This window comes from Hermetia illucens, chromosome 1 (assembly GCF_905115235.1).
Source record: "Hermetia illucens chromosome 1, iHerIll2.2.curated.20191125, whole genome shotgun sequence".
In the NCBI taxonomy this organism is placed as follows: Eukaryota; Metazoa; Arthropoda; class Insecta; order Diptera; family Stratiomyidae; genus Hermetia; species Hermetia illucens.
In genome coordinates, this window is record NC_051849.1 from 131,179,001 (window position 1) to 131,206,339 (window position 27,339).

General features: G+C 41.2%; 2 protein-coding genes across 2 annotated transcripts in view; one reads left to right on the forward strand and one right to left on the reverse strand.

The window, feature by feature from the left end:
* The window catches only part of LOC119646613 (potassium voltage-gated channel protein Shaw-like), a 637,421-nt gene that overhangs the window by 546,899 nt on the left and 63,183 nt on the right, over positions 1-27,339 (reverse strand). The gene's annotated exons all lie outside the window — the stretch shown is intronic.
* Positions 17,248-23,638, forward strand: LOC119661676 (signal transducer and activator of transcription C-like). Its single transcript, XM_038071117.1, has 3 exons — positions 17,248-17,377; positions 17,568-18,130; positions 23,435-23,638. Exons 1-3 carry the CDS (start codon positions 17,248-17,250, stop codon positions 23,636-23,638), a joined length of 897 nt encoding a protein of 298 aa, XP_037927045.1.

Consider the following 27,339-nt stretch of genomic DNA (forward strand, 5'->3'; position numbering starts at 1 on the left):
CCTGAATACATTGTGATATTGAAAAATAATCGAGTTGCCCATCCAACTAGGCAAAAAATTGTCCACGTAGTTTCACTTGAGCTCGGTGTGGAGCCTTTAACAAACCAGACTGAACAAAGGAGCAACTCGAATACTCACCTTTAAGGCATTCCATGAACCCAGTAATCAGGAGAAGCTTGGTGATTAGAGATGTCGACCCAATTTATAATGAGACTTTGATAACCATTACAGGTCCCATTCAGAGAATATGCTGAGATTCGCCCAGAAGATAGGACAAAGATGCCAAAACTAAAGTTTACTTCGGCAACTACCAACATCATTCCTGCCGTTGACAGAACTTTGACTTTCTTTTGGCTAGCGAGATTATTACGACAGAGGTTCATAGCTTGGTCTACGTTCCAGTTGCCACGAATATTCGCCTCCATAATCAACATCTTGGAGCGAATAACAGAGGTATCCGCAGGAGGACTTTACCGTTCTGGATGTTTCAATTCATCAAAAGATTCTAAAAGTTGAGAAAGGAGATTGGCCTGTCACGGAAAGACTACTTGGAAATTCATCACCAAGAGTGCACCGCGTTGACATTATCATTGGAAACTACCATCTGTCCAATTATATGCCAAATGAAGAAACCCTTAAGGTACTAAAGTAGAAACTCAAAAGAGCTTTCGGCGGAGTACAGACAAAACTTTATTGTTCCAAAACCAACGGCGATTCTATAAAATTCTCACTAATTCAGGTTGTGAAAATCACTTCGACCTGGATCAGGCAGAGGACTTCTGGAGAAGTGTTTGGAGCGAATCGAGGCGTTGCAATTTAGAAGCAGCGTGGCTCCCGCAGGATTCACCGCTTTTGGCTGAAGCGGTTCAAGAGCACTCACAGGGTATTGGCAAATCATTTTAATCAGATGATTGTCGATCCGAATTTAGTTCCACAATTTTTCACCAAGGGGATAACTTTCTTCATCTTCAAGGAACAGGTGCTTCTTGCCCTTCAAAATTTCTTGAGTTCAGTTCTGTGGTCGAAAATCTCAAAACATATTGATGTTTATAAATTGATACCTTAGGATTAAGAAGGGTGAGTAAAATCTCCCGAGGCTGTAAGGAGTAGCTGGGAAGAGGATTCGTCAGCATTTTTTAACTATATATAGATATTTGTATAAATGTATATATTTATAGTGTGTGTATATATATATATTTAATTTGTCATTAATTGTTTTCCTCTTTCTAGTCAGCAACATTTCCAAAAAATCCCAAATTCTTACCAATTTTAATGTTTTATGCGTGCGCATAGATTTTAATCGTTACTGCTGATCATCTATTAAAGCCTACGGACGTTTGTTGACATATCCTTCAACAATGTAATCACACAATCATGCATCGGCACAGCTAAAATTATTATCATGTTAGGTACTTTGGGCAATAGCAGCAAGCATCTTTAAGTAGATTTAAAAGTCATTTTCAATGTGCATGAGGAAGAGTGGCTTATATCGTTGCTTTTAACTGATAGCTGAGTGTTTAGAGCGCAAGGCTGTCGTACGGAAGGTCGCGGTTCAAATCTCACTGGTGGCAGTGGAATTTGTATCGTGATTTGACGTCGGACACCAGTCGACTCAGCTGTGAATGAGTACCTGAGTCAAATCAGGGTAATAATCTCGGGCGAGCGCAATGCAGTGTACCGTTACGGTCTTGAATGAAGTGCTCTAACACACTTCAAGGCCCTGATCCAACACGGATTGTTGCGCCAACGATTATTATTTCTGAAAGCTTGATCGATAGGCAGCAGGCTAGTTTGCACCGTGGATCCCTCTGTGATGACCAAATTATCGGTATCGTGCGTAGTATATTTAACTGCTTTTCATCCATTTGTAGATAGTTTTTGGCAACAGCAACACCGTAGTCTGTTAGATATTCCAATCAGCAAACTCATAACCATTATACAAATGGGATAATGTCGCACATACTACATCGAGTTAAAAGTTCGGAGGACACAATTCGAAACAAGTCGGGAAACCGGAAGCTGGACGCTTCAGCTATGAAAGGTTTTGTGAATGTGTCCCATTAGTACATAACACAGAATATGCGCACATATTATGTGAGATTGACATTGATGGTGATATTGACATTCAAAGTCTAGAATTTCCAAAGAAGTGACTACTGTGACCCCCGAACTCCCCGCTTTTCCAACAAGTGTCAAAACTAAAACAAGCTTGGAAAGTACTAATAGAGACCTTTCATTTGATACCGCACATGACAATATTTAGTGAAGAAAAAATATACACCCCCCTTTTGCATGTATGGGGCCCCCCTTAAAATCGACGTAAAAGGATGTAGCTCACTGTAAGTGTGAACGTTCGCAGTTCCCACCTTTTCACCAAATTCGATGCCAATCGCTACTACAGTCTGCGAGAAAAAATGCGGGTGACAAACAGACAGACAGACGGACAGACAGTAAATCGACTTTAAACAAGTCGGGAAACCGGAAGCTTGACGCTTCAGGTATAAAACGTTTTGTGTTTCCCTATGTGAGGAACGTAGTTCTCCACTGGCTTATAGCATTGGCCCGAGATGTTGAAATCGCTCAGTTCTGGGCAGGTTACTGCATTGCCAGAACTGAGCAATTTAAATACCTCGAAGGGCAGGTTACTGCCATTGCCAGAACTCAGCGATTTAAATATCTCGAGTCAATGATATCAGCCAATGGGGAACTGCGTAATAAAATTGTTTCACGCATTAATGCAACCTGGAAGAAGTGGAATTTCCCGACTGACGTTCTATGTGATCGACGTATCAGCGCACGTCCCAAATCTAAAATTTACTGCAATGTCGTTCGTCTGCCGCTCTCTATTGTTCTGAGTGTTGGCCGACTATAAATGACAATGAACGGCGTCTTGCAGAAGATGTTGCATTGGACTGGTGGCGTGACACGTTTTGATTACGTCTGAAATGAGAATATCCGCGATCGATATGGGTTTGCACCGATTGTGGAAAAACTGCAAAAGAGGCGTTTTCGATGGTGTGGTCGCGTAATTCACGCTAACGAGAATTCAACAACCAGTATTGGTCAGAACATCGAAAGCAATGGTAAGCAACCAAAAAGCCGGCCAAAACAATGGTGGCTTGATGCGCTGGATGGGGATTTATAGGTCTCGAGATTACATCCTGATCAGGCATTTGACAAAATAGAATGACAAACCGATCACCACGAGCCGACCCTGCTTGTGAACTGAAGGCTGAAGAAAAAGAAAAAGATGTGAGGAGCGACGAGTGCACGACAGCTCCGTGTAACATAGCTAAAAATTTTCTAGAAAACGATTTAAATAAATCATTTGATTGAAAGCCCTGTGTTGGTAATGATCAGCCTCATACGCTTCACACTCTGAGTTTAATATTATTAGCAAATGCCAACAATTTAACCAACATCAAATATAAACAAGTCGGGAAACCGAAAGCTAGACACTTCAGGTATGAAAGGTTTTGTGCATTTCTTTTATAAAGAGATTTGAGTGTGCATTTGTCCCATTAGCATCTAGCACGTGAAATATGCATATATTATGGAAAATAGTCACTTTCAAGTGATATTGACATTCATAGTTTTGAATTTGCAGAGAAGCGACAATTTTGACCTAGTATAACTTTGTTAGTAACAGTGTGATTTTTACTAAATTCCGCAGAATCATGCTCCATGCCGTAGCCTACATTGCTGCAAAATTTCGTGATTCTAGGGTGAACTTAAGGGGGCTTTTCCTATCAATTACTAAAAATTATAGTAATACACTATTATTAACTTTATTTGAACAGGTATCAGTATGGGGGGTATTTCGAAGCCTAGGCACCATATAATGCTGATTTTTTGCAGATTTTTCGGTTGAGTGGCTTCTGAGAATGGTTTCGTTAAAGAAATGATCACTTTCAACCCCCCGTACTTCCCACGTTTTTGACAAATCTGAAAACTAAGACGGCTTTGAAAAGTACTAATCGAGACCTTTCATTTGATACCCCACATGACTATATTTGGTGAAAAAAATGTACACCCCCCTTTTGCATGTATGGGGCCCCCCTCTTAGATTCGACGTAAAAGGATGTAACTCACTATATGCGTGAGCGTTCACAGTTCCCAACTTTCTATCAAATTTGGTGTCAATTTCTACAACCGTCTCCGAAAAAAATGCGTGTGACGAACAGACAGACGGACAGTAAACCGATTTTAATAAGGTTTTGTGTTTACACTTCGCACTTCGACGGACCATCAATGTAGATGCAGTTGGCTCGCTATTCTCCATTTGCAGGTTAATGGCAACAATAAATAAATTTACTGGTCACTACTGATTAGCCACAGCCTACCGGAATTTGTAGAAAATTCTACAATTGAACCGGTCTGCAAATCAATAGTTCCCGCATATTTTTTGGTTTGGGTCCAAGGCCATGTGAGCCTATTAATGCTAATGCCTACAAATAAGTTTTGTCGGTTTTCACAATAGATGGCGTAGCTTGTTTTTTATTCCATTGATCCACATTTCCAAACATTCATCGGAAAGCTACTGTCAATAAGCACAAACGTCAGTATAAATTATTTAATTGAAGTGTAAACAACAATACTTTTTTCATCAACGAAAATAGCCAATTTTGTACCAAATAATGTGTTTTTGTGGGGAGTTCTACTTTATTATTTCAATATGAAGAAAAAAGCAACCGAAAGTCATCGCATTTTGGTGGAAGTTTATGGTGACCATGCTCTATCTGAGCGAACGTGTCAGAGGTGGTTTGGACGGTTGAAAAGTGGCAATTTTGACTTGGAAGACGAAGAGCGCGCCGGACGGCCAACAATTTTTGAAGATGAAGAATTAGAGTCATTGCTCGACCAAGATCCATCGCAAATGCAAGAAGAACTTGGAAAAACACTCAGCAAACCATTTCCCACCGTTTAAAAGCAATGGGAATGATCCGAAAGGTCGGAAATTGGGTTCCGTATGAACTGAAACCAAGAGACGTTGAACGCCGTTGTTTCACGTGCGAACAACTGCTCCAACGACAAGAAAGGAAGGGTTTTCTGCATCGAATAGTTACTGGCGATGAAAAGTGGATCCATTACGATAATTCCAAGCATCGGGCAACGTGGGGATACCCCGGCCATGCGTCATCATCGACAGCCAAAGCGAATATTCATGGTGAGAAGATCATGCTGTGTATATGATGGGACCAGCTGGGTGTGGTATACTATGAGCTGCTAACACCGAACGAAACGGTCACGGTCAAACTCTACCGACGTCAAATGATGCGTTTGAGCCGCGAACTCAAGGAAAAACGGCCGCAATACCAGCAAAGGCATGATAAAGTTATTTTGCGACATGACAATGCTCGTCCACATGTTGCACAGCCCGTTAAAACATATCTAGAAACGTTGAAATGGGAAGTCCTACCCCACCCGCCGTACTCTCCAGACATTGCTCCTTCTGATTACTATTTGTTCCGGTCGATGCAGCATGGCCTGGCTGACCAGCACTTCTCCAATTACGACGAACTCAAAAAATGGCTCGATGAGTGGATGGTATCTATGAATTGCCTGAAAGATGGAAGAAAGTTGTGGCTAGCGATGGGCAATACTTTGAACAATGAATGTATAACCAATTTTTCACAATAAAGCTTCAAATTTAAAAAAAAACCGACAGAACTTATTTGTAGGCCTTAATATATCGCCAAATTCCTTTTTCTTTCCAATTCTCTTAACATGATCGCTGCCCTCCCGCCTCTTAGGAAGTGTATGTAATTTCACGTAGAAACCCCAATTTTTTCGGAACCAGAAGCTCCCAAGGTAAAGCAATGAACTATTGAAGTTTTAGAAGTTGTTTGCATCAAGTCTACACCAGATCAGCTTTATTTCCGTGGATTATAAGATTATATCGGTATAACGACGTACGAAGAAGACAACCACTACAGTCACATTTCCTTAGATCCAGTCACTTTTCTGAAATTGGTGCATAATGCATTACTTTTTGAGGTATAGAAATCGAATTTTGTAGGTAACTAACAAATTTGCAACGGCCTTTTGTTTAATACAGTAAAGTTCCAGATATTTATTAAAGGCACCTGAAACGTCTCATAATCTTAAAATCAGAGCTGAAAGCCCCAAAAGAGGTTGTAGAAGCAAAACTCTTCTGCCAAATCAGTAGCACAGTTTGGTATAATCATTTTCGAAATGAATGTTTGCAATGAACATGGCATTGTATTCATTATCAAAAAGTTGCAGGAGAAGCACATTCAATCGTAGCTGGGATTGCAGGTATTGAAAGTGGAGAGGATTGGCACATTAGAGACCATGATTCCATTCTAGCCTGGTGCATCGCTGTTTCTAATTAATAATGATGATTCATTGCCTTACTATTAAGTATATCACTTTATTATTGTTTTGTTAACGGAAGGCTTATCTTTGTGGATATCATTTATGGGCAATACCGATTTTTTCTTGCAGTCAGTCAGTCAACCTTCAATCTGTATAGTAAGCTTTGAGTGAAGAGAAGAGCGAATAGCCCGGAGATGGGAACCTCATGATATCGAAACATTTATATTTTTGATTACTCTCGTCACAGGCACAAATATTTGGAACTCTTTTCTGCCGCCGGAAATCACCACCTTAATCAACTCGATACCCCCGTTCCCACCTTTCGTTTTCCTACTCAACCTTCCAGCAAAAGTTGATAAAGATGAAAGATATCCTAGATTTGTAACTGAACGGTGTAGCAAAGAATCCAGACAGCATTTCAAATTCCACTTTCCTCAATTGACGGAACATTAGCATCATTGTTAAATACTGTATTGCAAGCCACTTGAGCCAGCCCCTTTACGTATCGCCTCTACTTCATCTCTTATTTTAATTATCTGACTTTTAATTAATTTCGGTCGTCCGTAGCCGTCGCCACCACTGATGCTTGGTACACAGCATGACGTTGGATGAAAACCTCTGTCATCGGCAGTATCAACTTGGCGACCTGGAACAAATAAGGTTTAATTCTCAAAGACTAATCCTCCGCCCGTTCCCACACTTGTTGAAAGTGATGTACTGGGCACCGTCCTTAATTAATATTTACAAATTATTTTGTCTCAGCGAACCCCAAAACAGCAAACCAGCTGCGGGTTCAGAACAAAGGATGGTAGCTCTGGAGCCTATTAAAGGAAGCGCTTGCAACTCTACTGGATATTTCGGTAATATATACACTTATGGGAGGCATTAGCTATTTTTGCGCAATTTGTTATTCAAAGGTGTTCAAGTCCTTGTATGTTTGGGAAATTTGGGTATTCACTAGGATGAGCAGCGAAGGTGTCAGAAAGGAGGACGGCACCACTTGTTGTCGTGTAATATATTCAGGAATAAATAGGTTCGAAGAATTTGGCCTAATCCTTGACAAGGAAATTGCTTATTCAAATGCAAATGAAGTCTCACTATCCTTCTATTCGAAATTGTTATGTTATTCTCAAAATAGAGTGGGGAGTAGTCAGAGAAGTTTGTATGGCTTACAAGAAGAAACTCCTGCCTTCTGATGGGTTGAAATGGAGTATAAATTTGTGAAGGACAAAGTACTTCCTCTGAATCTAGGCCGTTCAAAAATGATGTGAGTAGCAACAATTTGATGCGGTTGATCACTTTTCCGTTCGTGCTGTCCATATTTTATAGTGAATTAATTCAATGCTGCCAGTGATTCAAAAGTTTCGAAAGTCGGAGTTTTTGGTCATATTTCCAGTTGTGAATTTATATATATGTAAATGTGAATGAAATCATATCATATAGTTTTCAATTTGTGAAAATTTTAAAGAACCCTTTAATGGTATCTGTTTGCGAGGTTGAGAAATTTATTACTCTGAATGTTAACGAACAGGATTACTGGTCTGTACAAATATATGAATTGACTTAAGTTTTTTAAATATTTTATCGCAAATTACAATAAAAACAAATTCAACTGTTCTGCAAATTTTCGAAATTATAAAGTGGCATTTCGTTATAAAACATATTGAGTTTACTATTTATGATTATATGCAATATGTTACTACTTCACCAAACCCAGAAGAGAAGCATACTATTTTTGCCTTTGGCTAATAGTGGTTAACTTTCTACTAACGAAAAGCAACATGTAAGTGACTTTTCGGTCAAAGAAGCATAGAATCTCAATAAAGACACTATTCACTAAAAGGAAGGCAAAACGTTTTTAAAGTTTTTTGCTATTTATTATTTTTTTATTGAATAAAAGGTTGTTAATGTGTTTACCTTTAATCGCGAATTTCTGGTGAATATTGAAGACACTTTTCATCTAGTAACTTACAGCGGGTAAGTGGCTTGCCAAAGTCTTTTCAATTAAAATCGGTTCAATGTCAGTCTGTCTGTCTGTCCCACTGTCTGTCTGTCTGTCCGTCTGTCTTCTTTTTTTTTATCGTTGAAAGGTAGAAAGGTTCAAAACCTACCGCTGGCTCCTGCCATACGGTTATGTGAGACTTTTACTCACTAAAACCACCTCCTTATCCTTCGCTTACCCCGCGGGACTGCCATTTCGGTATTACATCGCGGATCAGTTATGAACTGTGGCTTCTGTCGTTACTTGTCACTTTCCTCCGAAGCTCCTCCCTCCTCAGCAGATTGTGGATCGCCTTCATTAATTTTTCCATCGCCCTCCAAGATGTTTCAGAGGCTAGCATGTAGTCAACGATATTCTCGGGTGTCAACCGTGCTTCGGCGTCAATTTCCGCCTCCGCTCTGTGTGCGGTGAACCGCGGGCAGTTAAAAACAACATGCTCCGCATCTTCCGGCATCATCACGCATGTTGGGCAATACGGCGAGTCATCACGCCCGAAGCGATAAAGGTATGCACGGTACCCTTCGTGTCCGCTTAGGAATTGAGTTAAGAGGTAACTAACCTCACCGTGCCTTCGCTTGATCCATTTAGAGACATCTGGAATAATCCTGTGTGTCCAGCGTCCTTTAGGTGAATCATCCCACCTTTTCTGCCATTCAAAAAGAGAATCACTTCGTGCCAATTGCCGACGATTGGTATAAGACTCACCGATTGCATATGATGGGTCATAGAGGCGTCGACCCTCATTCGCCAAGATGTCGATGGGGATCATGCCGGCTATCGCACAAGCTGCTTCATCTGAAGTTGTACGGTAAGCGTATGACGTACGTAATGCGCTCAATCGGTATGGGGCTGCGATTTTTCTTCTGTTTGCTTCCACATTCAAAGACGATGCCCAGACTGGAGCTGCATAAAGCAAGATGGAGCTAACAACTCTCGAGATCAGGAGACGACGGCTTTGCCTAGGACCACCTATATTTGGCAATATTTTTGCCAACAATGTAGCCACTCCGGAAGCCTTGGTTGTTAAATTTTCAAGATGAGACCTGAATTTCAGTCTTTGGTCAACCATAACTCCTAGGTATTTAAGCGTTGGCTGCGACTGTATTATGTATTCTCCAATCCTGATCTTTATCAACGTCTGCTCCTTCGCTTTGTAATCAAAACTACCTCGGTTTTATGCTCCGCGAGTGTCAGACCAACTTCCTCTAGCCAAGGCCTGATTTCAAAAATTGCCTCGTTTGTGAGTACCTCGATCTCATCAATGTCTTGTGCGACGATAGTTACTCCGATATCGTCTGCGAAGCCAATGATTGTCACTCCTTTGGGTAGTTGCAACTTTAGAATTCCGTCATACATTATTATCCACAGGAGAGGACCGAGGACTGATCCCCGCAGGTTGTTGTATACGTTTTAGGTCTATCGTCCGAATCGTAACACAACATCCTCTCCCGGAGAAATTCCATGACTATGTGCACCAGATATTTAGGAGCGCCCAATTTGGTTAAAGCCGCAATTATTTTGTTCCATTTTGCCGTATTAAAGGCATTCTTCACATCAAGAGTAACTACCGCGCAAGATTTATTGGCCTCCATTGCTTTTTCCGCAATTTCCGTCACCGTGCTGATGGCATTGACAGTAGATCTTGCCTTTCGGAATCCGAACTGCCTGTCTGAGAGACCACCCTCCCTTTCTGTGATTGGTACAAGCCTATTGAAGATGACCCGTTCGAAAAGGTTTATTTGGCTTCAGGATTAGCACAAGCTTCTGTTTCCGCCACTCTTCCGGGAAAATCCCATCTTTGAGGCACGTGGTAAATGTTTCAGAGAACCACCTTGGAACTGTCTTGACGGCCACTGCCAGTGCTTTATTCGGAATGCCGTCTAAATATGGGGCTTTATTTTCGGCAATCTTTTTCGCGGCTTCCAGGACTTCTTTCGTTTCGCGACTTCCTTAATCTTCGGCCCAAGCGTTAAAATCGCCAGCTATTATTATTGGGTTGTGGCAGCTTGCTTCGGAAGTTAATTTTTCCAACATCAATGTGAATTCATCTAGCGTGAGGCTCGGCGCAGCGCAGCAGGTGAATACGTGAATGCCGCCTACCTTAGCTCGTGTGAATCCGTCTTCTATGTTATTGCTCGTATTTTCGATCGCTCGGTTTCCGCAAGTCCAGATTGCCGCTTCTGTCTGATACAAAGACACCACTGTGGAAGTCTTTGTAATATTTGCATATAATGGCAACGTCAATTTCATGTTCCAGCACGCTTTGAGAAAGCAGCTCCTGAGGTGCCTGACAATGGTTTAAATTCAGCTGTAGCAATTTCAGTTCCGAAAAGTTGAATCGCCTTTTTAAACGCCGGACATCGGTAACTGCCTGTGACATGATTGACGTTACCCTCCTGTGCTTCTCTGCATAGCAGGCATTTAGGATTCGCATTGCACTCTTTGGCAATATGCCCTTCTTCTCCACATCTTCGGCACAACTTAGATCTATCGTACTTGCTTGAACAGTTTCTCGAGATGTGTCCAAATTCCAGGCATTTGAAACACCTCTTTAGCGATATCTGTTCTCGCAGTCGACAGCTGACCCAGCCGACGCGTATTTTGTCAACAGTAGTAGTAGGGCTATTGTGGCCGTCTGAGTACCACCATATGCTTTTCGGAGCCTTATCACATTGGACTGAAGGATCGAATCTAGCCCGAGTTGAGTTTTTAAGGCCTCGCGGATCTCCGCTTTTGTGGTGATCTCATCCAGGTCCTTGTATTCAATTAGCATTGAGTCCTGGCTCACCTTTACCTCAGCTACTTTGCCCAGTGATGACTCGATCTTCTTATGTAAATCGTGGGACTTACTCTCTCCTGGCCTAAGCTCAAGGAGCAAATCACCAAAGTCCAAGAGGGAACTGTTTGTTTTTACTTTCCGTAAGATTTCTGCATATGTCAGGTCGCTTGTTGAATTTATAATAAGCGCATTGGGCCGTGACCTCTTTTGTGGCCTACCTTTTCGCTCTACTTTAGTCCAAATAGAGTCACTGACGCGTATCTCCTGATGGTTTGGTAAACTTTAACCGGGAAAGTTTGTTGATTGCACTTGCTGTACTTTGCCCTTCTTACGCTTTGGAGTCCGCTCTGGGGATTCTATATTAGCGTCCCTATGCCGCTTGCGGGGCTCTGCTATTTTTTTTTCACGAAGACGATCCACTGCTAGATTATCAGCTCTGGTCCGAGTTCCAATCAAGTGGATTGATTTTGAGGACGTTTTTGTTGCTACTTCCATTGTAACCTTTTTTTATGAGAGCAGTGTAGCTCATTTCGTGCTTCAAAATACATCGATCTGATAGCACGCACTTGGCTTTTTATTTCGCCGTGCACGTTGTGCCGGGGACCTACAAACTCCATCAGGTTCAAAATCATCTCCCCTAACTTTGCAAAAGCGTCTTTTTCCTCGCCATTTACAGCATTAACACCGTTTGCTGCCGAGTTTTTCGTTACACTTGTAGTTGGTGTACGCTCTAATATCCGATCTCTTCCACTTTTCCCTGTCGGCGATCTCAACACTCTAGCGCTGCGCCTGAAAGGATCGTTAGCGTTTTTAAACGGCTCCTCTTTAGCACATTCGCTAGTGGATTGCACACCTGCTGCCGCGATGTCCTTCGACAAAGGGGAACACATATCTCCTTCGGGCTGAATGTCCTGATCCATCCTCTAATTATCTTTAGAATTTTAAATTAGAGTTGATAATTTATAAAAATTAGCCACTGCAGGTACCGCGAGCCATAATGTTTGTCCAATTAACTATTTATACACAACCACTGTCCAGGGTAAAACAATTACAGTTTATTTTAGAAAAGATAACCCAACTCTGCCCGCAGTTGATCCCCCGTCGCCACGCAGCTAAAGTATGCGGTTTAGCGGAAGACTATGCGTTGACTATGGGTGCTCGACTCTGTGTAGCACTACCTAACCTGCACTAGTTAGGATAAAGGAAATATATAAATTTAAAATAACTGTTTTTCCTTTTTTTTTTGCTTCGGCTGAGTATTAAACCCCAGACCCAATGGGCCCACAAGTACAGAGCTTAGATTAAAAAGTTATTTATTAATCACTAAAAAGTTTGATCTAAGTTAAAATCGGACCTGGGTCCCAATGTTCCTTGAACCAGAACGTTTCCACTACACCGCGCACACAACTATGTCAGCCTCTTCAATATACACTAGCTCAGCTCACAGCCGGCAATCAGCATGTTTAGTAAACGGCGAATTCCCGTAGTCAAATAGACAAAGGAAATTACCGCGAACAAAAGAACTGATTGTTGTTTAAATAATCGGCTAATTTATGCAAAGGTACGCAACAGATGTACACTGATACTCGTCACTTGCACTATTTCACCAATCCGCATAGCCTTTTATAGTTTTTCTTCGTTGTCCTCTTCGATTATATTAATTTCACAAGTTATTCCCGGAGCGATATGAAAATCGCACCTGCCACTGTTGATGGTTGTCCGTCTGTCTGTCCGGCTGTCTGTCTGTCAGAAGCACTTTTCTCAGAAATGGCTATACCGATTGACACGAAATTTGGTGAGAAGATGGAAACTGTGGACCCTCAGACATGCAGTGAGTAATATCCTTCTAGGTTGAATTTAGGGGGGGACCCCATACATGTAAAAGGGGGGTGTAACATTTTTTTTCACCGAACGTAGTCATGTGGGCTATCAAATGAAAGGTCTCGGTTAGTACTTTTCGAGGCCGGTCTTAGTTGTGAGATTTGTTAGAAAGGCGGGGAGTGGGAATGGTGGAAAGGGATGATTTCTTTAACGGACCCATTCTCAGAAGCTACACAACCGAAAAATCTGAAAAAATTCATGAAGCTGCCTCTATATGGTTCCCAGGCCCGAAAGTACTCTCCAAATCGATATCTACTCAAATTAAGTTAATAATAGTATATTACCATATTTTTGGGGAAATTGTTATAAAAGCTGGTGGTAGTATAAATTATAATATGAAGCATGTTATCCCCAAATCATACAATTACTAACAAAGTTACAATAGCTCAAAGCTCCCCGATAAATTTACTGCAACTAAATATCAATATCACATTGAAGTCGGTAGTCAGACATGCTAAATGCAAATACATAACGGGCTACGTACAAATGCAATAGTTCTACACTTAAATATGCTCGCCCAGCTTCTGGTCTCCCGACTTGTTTTCTTCTAAATTCAATCCTATTTTGACTACTCGCTGTTCCTCTAATTGGCTTGCGAAACGTCTACTTGTAGTGACCAAGCCGTTCCAATTTCACCAATTTTTATGGCTACGAGGTCCATTATGGCCAGGTAAGTTTCCGAATCCTCGTTGAAAGTGGATCCTGCGACCCAGGCTGCAATTTCAATGACATTTTTGCAAGTAAACTTGCTTTTTGAGAAATAATCTAAAACAAGTTACTGTAACTTTCTGACATCCTTTTAGCAACTCAGTTGTTAGTTACGTATGTTGGGATCAAGCGCTAGTTTATGGGCAAAGGGTTCATTTTTTCTTTGCTCTGCAAGAATTAACATTACTCCACCGTCGCGCGACGTCGTTACTAATATAACTGTAACTCTTTTTCTAGTTGGAAATTAATTTTAAATATCAATAAAATGAGGAAAAAGGAAAGAATTGATTTTTGGAAAATCATTCATGGGAAAGTCCCTTTAAGGGAGCTTCCCACGTGAATACAGCCGTATGGGAAAGGTTTCATTGATTACGGAATAGTGAAGCGAGAGGTAACAAGTTGTAGATTTGGAATGAGGCACGGCTCATTTTTAAAAACTACTTAACTGAAGAATATGAAAAATTGAGACTTTAAACCACCTCTTATACCGATCGCTGGTCAAATGAAGTTAATAGTAGATACTACTATATTTTTTCAAGTTTACTGAAAAGTCTCCTTGAAATCATCCTAGCTCTATGCGAAAACGTAAGCCACAATATCGAGTGTGATATCAGAAAGTCCGAAGAAAAGGTGAACAGACTATTACATTAAAGTGAATTAATTATATGGCATATTAAATTCATATACACTATGACCTATTAAATATGTACTAACGTACGTAACGAAATGATCTCAAATACGAAGTACACAAAGCCTTTCATACCTAAAGGGCCGAACATCCGGTTTCCGGGTAGTATTTATTTGTGTAGATTTCTATCTCGAGGAGAATTGGGTGTTTAAAAAGAAATGATTCACGAAAGAGAAGAGAAGTCAACTAATATTATATACGCCAAGTATTTTTCATTATGAATAAGATACTATCGAAGACGTTCCACTTCATGTTTTCTGCTTAAGAAAAGTGAGTGACGTAAAAATTCAGTTTGAGTATCTATTTAAATGAAAAATGGTGGGGATTCTAACTAGTTGTCAGCTTAACTCGCGATTCCCAGCCAGATCGTGTGGGCAGATAAAAGTGAACTTTAAGAATATACATTGCAAAGATTCAATTTTCTGCACTGGCTTAAACTTTAGGATTTGATGTTAATAAGATCAGTCTCGCCAAAAAACGTAGATTGATAGCAGTAGCAGCTACGCGCACGGTTGTTGTCAGCCAACACAGCCTATTTCAGCTTACAAAAACTGTTCCGCTCGAAACTTCTCACCAGAAGCTCAAAGCTCTTACTGTACAAGACTATGATCTTGCCAGTCCTCATGTATTCCTCGGAGACTTGGGTTCTTAGCAAGAAGAATTGCGAACTTTTGGCCGCGTTCGAGGGAAGAATCCTCCGAAGAAAGTTTGGCTCCCTACATGACGATGGACGATTCCGTAGCTTACATAATGAGGAAGCCTATGAGCGATACCATGACCGTCAAGTTGTGGGTAAAATCCGGCAAAATAGGCTACGGTGGGCGGGTCACTTAATCGGTATGTAGAAGATGATCCCACCCGGAAAGTCTATAAGGGCAATATCTATGTTAGAAAAAGAAGACGAGGCAGACTCTGCCTAAGATGGAGCGATAGCGTAGGTCAGGATGCCAGACGGCTTGTAGGGATATCGAATTGGTGGACCTCGGCGCAAAACCGGGATGTCTGGAGTTCCTTATTAAGACAAGTCTAGACCGCATACCGGTTGTTGCGCCGTTGATGATGATGATAGGAGCTTTTGAAGCCAGGTAATACTGAGCGAATGGGTTCATCTGGGAGTTGTGAGTTCGAAATTGTGGTATCGGCACCACTTGCGTCAAGCGATATTCCCAACAACAGAATACGTTTCAATTGGAGCAGCAACAGATCAAATATAACTGGCGCCCGTTGGGTTTGGCTTCCATTCAGAACGAATAACCGGAAATTATTGTCTATTGGTTAGCGATAAAATACTTTTGTCATATGGTTGCGGCAAGGGAGTACACCATGTTATAATGTGGTAGCATCTGACCTTACATTACTTTTCTAATATACATAATTCTACAGGCCTAACATCCTTTTAGAAATATTCCAGAGTTGATTGCAGTTTCAAGCGGAAATTTTCATTCCACCCCAATGCCCCAAAGTAGTGTCAACATATATGTGTATGTATGTCTCACTTGCGAGCTGCTACTATATACTGTCAATATTTTTAAGATATTATAGGCTTACAAACGACTGGTTGCGCTCCATCATTGCATTTGCATTTGATGCTGAATGCATAGATTGCTGCACTGTAGAATGCACTACGGAAAAATGAATTTTAAAATACTATGCAAAATATTCTACTACAGCCAGCCTGTATTTCTCCCTTTATGATAATTTATTATTTTTCAAAGTCCAAACGAATATGGGGTGTGTGTTTTTTCAGCATCCTGACCCTGATATCCTGGTAATTCAAAACTGGTAAAAACACATATCAGTATATTCCAAAAAGAGACAAATAGTGTCCACTGCTCGTTACACGAAAATACCCCAATATACATCTCTACGTACATAAATTCAGATAGGAGGTAAAGCTCCCCCGGTTTCGATAATAACGTTTTGTATGTTTCAAGCAAGCAGGAAAACTAAAATCTTCTCACTGAATATGTTGACTTGCTTTTCAGCAAGGAGAGAGATGTTGACTGAAATTCTGTATCTTGAATAAAATAGTTGAATGATTAAAGTTAAAATTTCATGCAGTAAATAATATTATACTTGAATAAAGACATATTTAACTAGTATCTATAAATTACATAAGTAATGATATAGATTTTATTATTCGCAGCCGTGGGTGATGATTAACGTCACCAAAAGGAACCTATTTAAATATTATTCAATTATAATACATAAAATTTCTAAGAAAAGAAAATGAACTTTGTGCGACAGATCGACTCGAGTAATTGCCAAACATTTCTGGGTCAATGGAATGGAAGCATGGAATTGTTGTTATACATAGTGTGTGCGACAATTACTACTGGATGTGGCCGATGTGGTCTTTTATCTTTGGGAGCGACGATAGAAGGGGAGAAGGGACAACATTTTTCAACAGTTGCTTTCTGAAAAATGAACGTGAAAACGGCAAATAGAAAGGAGATGGAAGGAGGAGGGTTGAATTAAGTTGAAAGTTCTTATCCAAAGTATACTACGGTGTCTAAATTTCAGTTTTGCAGGCTGTACATACATGTGAACATCCAGAGAAGAAACTGCGAGTACAGTACTTCAATTTAAATAAACAGTTGTTTATTTTAATGGCGTCTTCTTGTCAAGTTAGACTTCCATCTAGTTGACATTCAGAAAATATATGATAGTAGTTGAACACAGCAGACCTTGTTCTGCCTGTGTATATTAGCAAGACCTGCAGATTATCTTTAGATACTGAAAGAAAGGAACCAATCTGAAGATATACTTGCCTTTTTGCTTTGAAGGGAGGCGTCAGTCGAAACAATACTATTTGAAAGCATCTGTAGCATTTACGAATAAACTATAAAAATGTTTGCATTCTTGAGTGACTCCAACAATATGACTGGCAGCTCAGTCAATGGTGACAAAAGTTCGCTCCGAGCAATCGAAGTGAACGGACATGTGGGAGAGAAAGTTAATATTGCGAGAATTAATAGTGGTGATCGAATAATTCAGTGAAAGCAGTCAAAGAGTGAATTGAGGAGAAGCGAAGTGAAAGTGAATTTTACAGAGTGGATCGGAAGTGGAAAGGAAGTATCGTCCAGTGAATAATATACAGTGCATCTCAAAATTATTGAGACACTGTATAATGAAGTGAAAAGAAAACTAAAAAAATTTTGTTATTTCAGATAATACCAAAAGACGACCAGCAGCCACGCAGGACGGGCTTGGGGACAAAATGTCCGCCAAGAGGAGTAAGGTAATACTCCCAGGAGAAATGTCCTCCGAGGAGGAGGGGAGCACGGGCCCCGAAGACAACGGGGGAACTTTGGGTCTGCAAAAGGAAATTGCAGACCTGAAAAGCGAGAAGGCAGGAATGGAACAACAACTAGAGTGCCAGCAATTGCTCATCAAGCAATTGCAAGTGCAATTGGCATCGTTGGAAGAGAAGGTCCGCGCTGGGACGGCATCAGCGCAGCTTAAACCACGACAACAACTGGAGCAACGACAACATCAACTACCGTCGCAACAACAACACCAGCAACCGTCACAACAACAACACCAGCAACCGTCACAACAACAACAACACCAGCAACCGTCACAACAACAACAACAACAGGAAAACGAGCAAAATCAAGAAGCCATTGAGATGGACATCGTGGGATCCCCTGCATCCTACCCTGAGGTCATCATCGACGAAGGAGACCCCTTCAACTTCGTCCGGAGACGCAACAAGACGACGAAAAATAAGGTTAGTGCTAAGAGTGTAACTGCCCCACCACAGCCATCCACAAATTCTACCCCGACCCCAAAACCCAAAAAAACAAAAATCCCCGCCATAACCGGGTACAACCTTAATGTGCCCCATTTTCTTAGATTGCTTAAAGCTAAGGGATTGAAAGCGTCCCTTAAGAACACGAGGGCGGACAGAACCCTCATTTTTACTGAGACGGCGGAAGAACACGCCCAGGTCTTCGCGCTCATGAAAGAGCAAGGGCTTAACGCCACAACCAGGACCCCCCCTTCTTTGCGAAACCAGTCCCTAATTATCCGAGGGCTCCACAGGGAAACGGACCCCACGGACATCCTGCAGGAACTACAGGCCGACCACCCTGAGTTCAAACTCAACACGGTGGCGAACTTAGTTACCCGCAGAGACTAAGCTCTGCATAGAGAAGTCCCTACCCTCCCGATGAAATTTCAATCGGGACTATTTATCGCCACGTTCGAGCCCTCTCAAGAGCTCACAGAAGTCATGAAGGTTAAATACATCCTTCATCAAAAGATCTCCTGGCAGAAAGTCATGAGCTTTGAAGAAGTGCAGTGTTACAACTGCCAAAACTTTGGACACATTGCGCAAAGCTGTACTATTGTACACAGATGTGTCAGGTGCACGAAGACACACCCTCGTGGGGAATGCACGAGGACAGCAACAGAGGGAGTGCTCTGTTTTAACTGCGGTCAAGCAGGCCACCCAGCGAGTTATCGCGGGTGCCCAGCTTATAAGGAAATGGTAGACAGGAAGGAAGCTGCCAAGCAAAGAAGAGCTAATGAAAGCTCCCGAGCCAAGCATGCAGTGACACAACTGTCACAAAGCTTGGCCAGACCCAGCGTATCGTACGCGCAAGCTGCCAGGAACTCTGCACCAAGAGTGGCAGCACAACCTGCTCCCACCCCCGCACCAAACGCCTTCCGCGAATTGGTGCAATCCCTCGCGACGGCCTCCACCAACGAGCAGCGGCAATTCGCTGCAATAAAACTTATAATGAACCTATGGAGTTAAATATCGTCACCTTTAACTCCGCGTCCCTGATCTCACACGCCCAACGTGCCACTGCCCAAGTGTTGATAGACAGTCTGAAAGCAGACCTATACTGCGTTTCAGAAACTCATCTCAATAGCAGGCATAACGTGCAATTCACCGGGTATAATATTATCCGGAACGACAACAACACTGGCGCTGCCCTTTTAGTCAGAAAAGACTATGAATTTGAGGAAGTTGTTATACGAAACCTGCTTACCTCTTCCGCTGCGGCGGCAATAGTAAAAACCACTGATGGTAGACGGATTTTGGTAGTTTCCGTCTACATCAAATGCAACTGTCGAAATGAGCAACTGGGACAAGATCTTAAGATCTTGGGCAATCTCCAGTTAAAGTACAAGTACCTCATTTTCGGTGGCGACTTCAACTCTAGGCACACCTCCTGGGGCGATACGGCAGTCAATAGAAATGGGGAAACCCTGCTTAAATGGATCCAAGACCCTTACTCGCCAGCCTATGTCGATTTCATCTTGCCGGATACTCCGACAAGATCCAGTAGCTAATCAACCATTGACTACTTCCTCCTATCTGAGGAAACTTCCCTGAACTTTCAAGTGATATCGTGCACTACTCTACCAGGCATGTCTGACTATTTCGCAGTACAACTTAAACTGTCCTCGTCCTCCCAACTGCGAAAGCGAGTAATGACCACCGTAAGGTCCTTCGCCCACACTGATTGGGACAAATTCAAGGCAGACCTTGCACCAAGGCTGAACTTGAAAAAACTCGCAACTGACCGCAATCTATCAGACATGGAGATCGACGAAGCCATCACCTTGGCCACAGATGCCATTAATACTGCTACACGCAGAAACACAAGGCTTATTAAAGTCGATGAGTTACAATATAACTCAGTCCCTCACGATATCATGCTCCATATGAAAGTCAGGCAAATATGGCGTAGGAAACTCAAACGGATTTTCCACAAACTCGGAAATAAAGTCAATGCTGAGTATAAAGCATTGCTTTCCCGGATTAATTGTCTGAGTACAATAATTCGGCAAAGAGTGGCGAATTTCCGCAACAAAGAACTGACAAGGAAACTAGCAGATATTAAGTCCGGCCCAGATATGTTTCAGCATATCAACAGGCTAACCGGCAAACATAAGTCCCGCAATATCGCTCTTTCCAAGAACGGGGAGCACATCTGCAGTGACGCTAGGAAAGCGCAAGTTCTCGCGGAATCTTTTGAGACTCAGCTCAATTCCCCTCCGCCTCAAAACAACCCGGCTATATCGTCGATTGTTGATTCAACAATCAAGGCCTTCGTCTCTGAGAGCTCCAAGAAGCTAACAAAATTCACCACAACCAACACCTCAGTCAAGCCATCGGAATCGCAACATTTTCTGACTTTACCTCAACTCACCCACTTAACCAGAAACCTCAACGGTAAAAGGTCAGCCGGGCCTGATGAAATCCCGAACTTTGTCATTAAGAACCTCCCCAGAGCCTCACTGAAGTTTTTATTAGCAGTTTTCAACAACTGTATTAATAACGGCTACTTTCCCCTTTCCCTATTATCCAACCTTGGCAAACTGTTTGAGAAAGCATGGACAATTGGGCTAGTCCAGCATTGTAATCTCAACAAAGTTATCCCTGACCACCAGTTCGGATTCCGCTCTAAACACGGAACCCAGCACGCGCTGAGCTACCTACACGACACTGTCGTCTCAAGACTTAATGTCAACAATAAACCCGCAGTAGCATGTGCGTTAGATTTGGAAAAGGCCTTCGACTCCGTGTGGGTAAACGGACTTATATACAAATTGATAGATAATGACTTCCCTGTCCCGATAATTAGACTTGCGTTAAGTTTCTTCGAAGATAGGCACTTTTATGTCAGCGTGGGGAATAAATTCTCCGATCTCTTGCCGGTAACGTCGGGTGTACCGCAAGGATCCATTTCAGGGCCAACCTTTTACAATATCTTCACGGCTGACGTTCCGATCCCCGACGACGGCGTTGAACTGATCCAATTCGCCGATGACACGCTTATCTTCGCTTCGAACCTCCACCCCAACAGGGCAGCCAAAGCGGTTGAGAAATACATTGTAAATCTCTGCAGGTACTACCGTAGTTGGGGAATCAAGATTAATGAGGGAAAAACGCAAATCTGCACTTTTAGGAGAAAATCTAGATACTTAGGTTCTAGAGGCACCCATAGGAAAGCTAAACGCTTGAAAATGAGAATCGGGAACACCACAGTGAGCAGATCTACTTCGATCAAATACTTGGGAGTAACCCTGCATGAACTCCTCAAGTTTAAACCCCACCTTCAGCTCGCTATCAGCAAGGCACGCGGCGCAGTCAGTAGCATCTACTATCTTCTTCGCAAGACAGTAGGTCTCAGCACCAAAACCAAACTGACCCTGTATAAGGCCCTTATAAGACCCGTTATCTGTTACGGAGCACCAACTTGGATCTCTTGCTCCAACCAAGCAATGGCAAAATGCGAGTCATTCGAACGCCGAATCCTTAGACAATTCACAGGCTTGTCTTACAACTGGAAAACAAAAAAGATCGGCAAAAACGCCGAAGTGTATAGGTGAGCCAAAGTTAAACCACTTCGAGAACACGTTCTCACAATAATGGAAAGGTTCTTCGAAAGAACGGAGGACCACTCCAACCCACTAATTCGGCATCTCTACCAACAGGGTAAAACCTCCCGATTGGCCACATTCTTAAGGCCCTGCAAAATCGTGAGTTCATCTCTAAGACCCAAAATCCTAACCCTTTTTGAAACTCCTTGTCTGGTAGGGGTGGATAGAGGATAAGCACAGAAAATTGTAATGTGCTTATTGTAAATATTAGTTAAGGATTAATTATGTTAGATTAAGTTAGATTAAATTAGGTTAAGTTAAAATAAGTTAAGTTATATGTAACTAGGTTAAGTAAGTAAAATTTCACCTTCTCGCGCCTTTAGTGCGGGCGCAGTTTGAAAATACCAAGTGCTATTATAAATTGTCAAGATCGATGTATAAATAAAAATATACACAGTAAAGTAGATTACAGAGAAGGTCGGGTTGGCCAAACTATGTAATAGTCACCCGTTTGATAGCGTTAAGATCTATTAGCCGTTATTAAGCTAGCATTAAGTAATCATTGTCTAGTTGTAAGTCACTATGAGTAAATAAATGAAATGAAATGAAAATGGTGACAAATGGACTTTGCCAGTGAAACAACACAAGCCAGGCATTTCTTACTATAACTTCAAAGCGCGGCAATGTACGCACGATACAACCATTAGAGTAATGAAGACATTTCGATGCATTTTATGACTACGTTTAAATTGAATGCTGAGACCGATTCTTAATCTCTTTTTTCTCTCTGGGAATTGCAGCACCCCTAAAAGTAGACGCTTTTGTTTGAATAAGGCGAAACTCCTTGTATAAGTTGTTCCATTGCAGCGCCATCTTGCTGTCAACTCACAACAGCGTGGGCAGCAGCAAAATATTTTCCATTAAAAGCCAAATATACATGGCGATTGGCTGAACGGTTTCGGAGTGTATAGTTCGCGAATGTATAGATTATGTGTATATGCCAACAGCTTTCATTTTTGCATAAAACAAAACCTTATTTAAATCGGTTTACCGTCTGTCTGTAAGTCACACGCATTTTTCTTAGAAACGGTTATACCAATTCAAACCAAGCTGTGTGAACTGTGAACCCCCACGCATACATGGAGTTACATTTTTCTATGTGAAATTTATTGTCTGTCTATCCGTCCGTCTATCTATGTGCCTGTCACATTTAGTATCATAAAAATGGTTAACCCTATTTATACAAAATTTGGTAGAACCAGTACCAGTATTACTAGTACTTCCTGCAGCGGATATTAGTTTCAACATTGGTTGAAAACGGGAGAAGCGTATGTTACTTTAAGGAGCCGTTCTGAGGGACAACCCACCCCAAATATTTGAGAAAGATATGATGGTCCATGGACTCAAAATACTCGCCATACCGATACCGGTTTAAATCAAGTTAATATTAGTATATTATGATATAAGTATATTTTTTAGAAATTGCATGGGAACCCCTTAAGTTTATCCTACAATAAGCAAGCAGGCTAGACTACAAAGCATGATACTGCCAAGTTTGGTGGAAATATCACTATTACTAATAGAGTTCTAATAGGTACAACTTGTCCCTTTTATGTAATTTTATTGCATTCTAAGACTTTAAACAGTTTCACACTAAAGTGAATGGTCTGGTCAATGCATAATTACGTGCTAGATACAAATGGAACAAATGATCAATCAAATACGCTTAAATAAACAATACACAAACCTTTTATATCCGGAATATTTAACTTCCAGTTTCCTAACTTGGTTACTGAAAAAACTAAGAACTCAACAGTACAAGCAGCAATTAGGTTTGTGCCAGATTGGAGTGACCGACAACACTGCAGTCGCCCAAATTATTATAACTAGTAAATAAGCACTATTTTTGTGGAAAAGAGCAAGTTATCAGCACTAGTTCCATGGATAAAAAAATAAATAAATAAATAAAAATATATTTAAATATAATGAAATATTTAATTTTGGAGAAAGTTTCCGCTACTCTTCCCCCAGTGTTGAGAGAGTGATCCATATATACTCTATACCTCGACTGTTATATCTAGCCGATGAAAAGCCGTTTTGTTAAATTTGCAACTGATAAGAAGAAGAAGAATTCCGCAGTTGTTCTTGGCCAAAAGCTTTAAGAGCTTTGTAGGTACGTTTGATTTGGGGAAGGGGCACTACTCAGACCAAAATATCCTAGACATCAGCGCAACCGCTAGAGAAAATACATAGAGCATTCGTGTGCAAAGTTGCCAAACACCTGAGAGAAAATGGGCTCGTTTGACACACGTTTGACGTACCTATATTACCAAATTACGTGGTGAATAAATCATCGGCGAGATTCACTCCAAAGAATTGGCAGTTTTGAATAAAGGAACAAATTACTAGGTAACGGGACCAAAGATGAAATCCGAATTAGAATATCAAAATAGCGAACACTTAACTCCCATCGGGAATGCCTAAAAGTAATCCGCCAACTAAGCAAGAAACCATTGTATTATCTCAAAGTTGACAAAGTGAATAACGTTGCTATTGTGGAGAACATTGAATACGACGAGGCCCTTGTCTACAACATTGAACAAGGGGGCTTTTTCGAATTACAAAAGACCCAATGCTTGATTCCATAGAACATATAGACTTCCTCCTTAAAGAAGGAGCACTATCTTCAAGGACATCACGAAATTATGAATACCAAAAAATGTACGTCAACTTATCATCACTTTTCGTGGACGAAAACTACTTTACATTACATTATTTAGGGGGAAGCTCTACAATATCACATCAGGGGTTACGAAGGGGTACCCGCTGAAACCACTCATTACGGAAACATTCATAGTATATGTCGAATCGACCTTCGAAGAACAGGGGATAAAGCCATAAATGACGTGTTAGCTTATACTATACCATATACAGGACGAGATTGGGAACATTTTCATCAAGTTTAACAAGATACACCCAAAAATACAATTTACCATGGAAATGGATGAAGGTGGATCACTACCATTCTTGGGCCCACGGGTTATAATCAAAAACCGCAAACTCGAATTCGAAATGTACAGGAAACCTACACAAATCCAGAGAATGATAACAGAGACCGCAATTCAACGGTGCATAGGGTTCGCACGTATCCATTAACTAAGGTGGACTTTGACTGGGAAAAAATCATATACTGAGTACAGCTGCGAAGAACAGCTACACGAGCGAATATGGAGAAGCTAACATACAGCTGAAACAAAATAAACAATTCCGTAGAATAAAAACTTTTATGGGAAAATTTAACATAAAATGTGTCTTGACCAACGCTACTAACACGTCAATCGTGCATGGACAATGAAACCTCTTCTGCTAAGGCATCCGAAATTTCGTTTCCTCCTACACCGCAATGACCAGGCACCCAGAGTAGTTCCACCGTATTGAACCTAGAAATAGCGTCTAATTGGTTTCTTCGTTCAAGAACAATTTTCAAGGCGATGCAAGGAATATCCAATGCCCTCAATGCTGGTTATTAGACTCAGAATCGCTCACACTTCAACCTGAAAGATCGTTCCAAGGGTAGGCCCACTTCTCGTTTTCATTCCAGAGTTAGACTTCCGCTCCAGAACCGTGTTATGTTTTTGATCGACGGGCCCTCAGTATATGCCGCCACGCTGGTGGCCCTTTTCATTTTACTATTTGTTTGAGGATAACTTAATATCCTCTACCAAACAGACTTCCGATGCTCTTTGGGTCTCACGTCCTTTGTGGATTTAAATGTTTAAATGTATTGGCCTATGAGCTTCTTATTTATATATTCATATATATATATATATAAATCCAAGGCTGCAAATTAACGCGTTAAGGGTTTTGCCGAAAATTGTGCACATGGCACCGGTAACACCTAGACATTATCCTAATGATATCCTATTTAAAATGACATCCAGATGGTTCACTTTTTCGGAGACACAAGGATTTCGATCTACAACTAGTACAGCCAGGTCACCTGCATAAGCTTGCATTGACATATTTTCCAGTGCGCATAGTAATGAGTCGATCAACATGCTTCACAGAAGTAGCGATAGTACACCTCCTTAGGGGAACTCTTTCGTTGGTTGCTTATTAGCGATCAAAACCTACTCCTGCGCACAACAATGTCTACGTTATCATAGCATAAATCCAGATTAAAGTATCATGAAGTACCATACTCTCTGGCAGCATCACAATATTTTAGGAAGGACACACAATAAAAGGCCCCTTCAATGTCCACTAACACCGCACACTCACCTTTCAGAGTTAATACCTTTATCTCTGGATCCAAAGAATGACGAGAATTTCCATGCATGTGAAAGTAACGTTTGATGAGTCTCTCCAATAAATTAAGCAAGAATGATGTAAGCTGATCTGTCTGAAGTTCTTTAGGTTTAAACAGTCATACCCAAGATTCCAAGAAATAGGTACGTAGCTTTGAAATTTTTGAAGAGCAATATGGAAAGCGCAATGCTGACCACATTGCCTCCTAGTGTACCGTTACGGCCTTGAATGAAGTGCTCTAACACACTTCAAGGCCCTGATCCAACATGGATTGTTGCGCCAACGATTATTATTAATATGGAAACTCTCACTTTTGCACTACTCTGACAATTTTCTAATTCCCCTTCCAAAGCTTTCGTCCCAATTCGTCCCGTCAATTCTCCCACTCCCCCTGTTCTCAGTATGGAACTATGGAGAACATGAAAGTTCTATCCGGAGAAAATCCAACTTGGTCGACTCATCCCCTTTATACAGCCCCCCAACTCACAGTACGTTCTAAAGCCATCTTCTATTCATGCTGTGAGTTTCGGGAGGCAACTAGTCTTCATTTCCAAGCACAATTCAGAAACCATCTGGTGGATTCTCTGAGTTTTTGCAGCCCTCAACAATATAAAGAAACCTTTTTACTGGGTTGGCCTGGGATAATAGGATAGTTCATCAGAGGTTTACATCTAGGTTCTACATTGTTTAAAAAAAAACCTTATTAAAATCGCCTGCCGCCTACGTCTTTCTCTGTCAATCAGACAAATTTTTTCTCAGAAATAGTTACATTGATTGACATCGTATATGCAAAAGGGGGTGTATAATTTTTTTTACCAAATATAGTAATGTGGGGTATCAAATGAAAGATCTCGAATAGTACTCTTTAAGGCTGATTTCAATCCCGAAATCCATTGCACAAAGGAGGAAAGGAATGCGATACTTGTTCAAATAAACTTAATGATGGTATATCACTATAATTTTGAGTAATGGATTGTAAATTCTCCCTTAAATTCATGGTAGAATCTTGAATATAGACCATGTTATGACATAAAACGTGATCCTACCAAGTTTGGTGGAAATTGCACCATTACTAACAAAGTTATAATTGATCAAAGCTTCTGCTTTAGTTGAAATTCTAAGGCTTTGAATGCCAGTAGCAGCAGGTGAATGTTCTGACATAATATGTGCATTTATGTACATTGGGTGCTAGACACAAAAGCTTTCATACTGGAAGAGTCCACTTTTTGGTTTTAAACTTTTTTCTTTTTCACAAATCTACATTTTTTTTTCTAGCTGAAGCGTACTTCA

Excerpts from the sequence above, each read along its gene's own strand:
- LOC119661676 (XM_038071117.1), top strand. The coding sequence starts at position 17,248 with ATGTTTGCATTCTTGAGTGACTCCAACAATATGACTGGCAGCTCAGTC. Across the intron at positions 17,378-17,567 it reads TATTGCGAGAATTAATAGTG|ATAATACCAAAAGACGACCA; the intron begins GTGATCGAATAA and ends TTGTTATTTCAG. Across the intron at positions 18,131-23,434 it reads ACAAGACGACGAAAAATAAG|ATACAAATGGAACAAATGAT; the intron begins GTTAGTGCTAAG and ends ATTACGTGCTAG.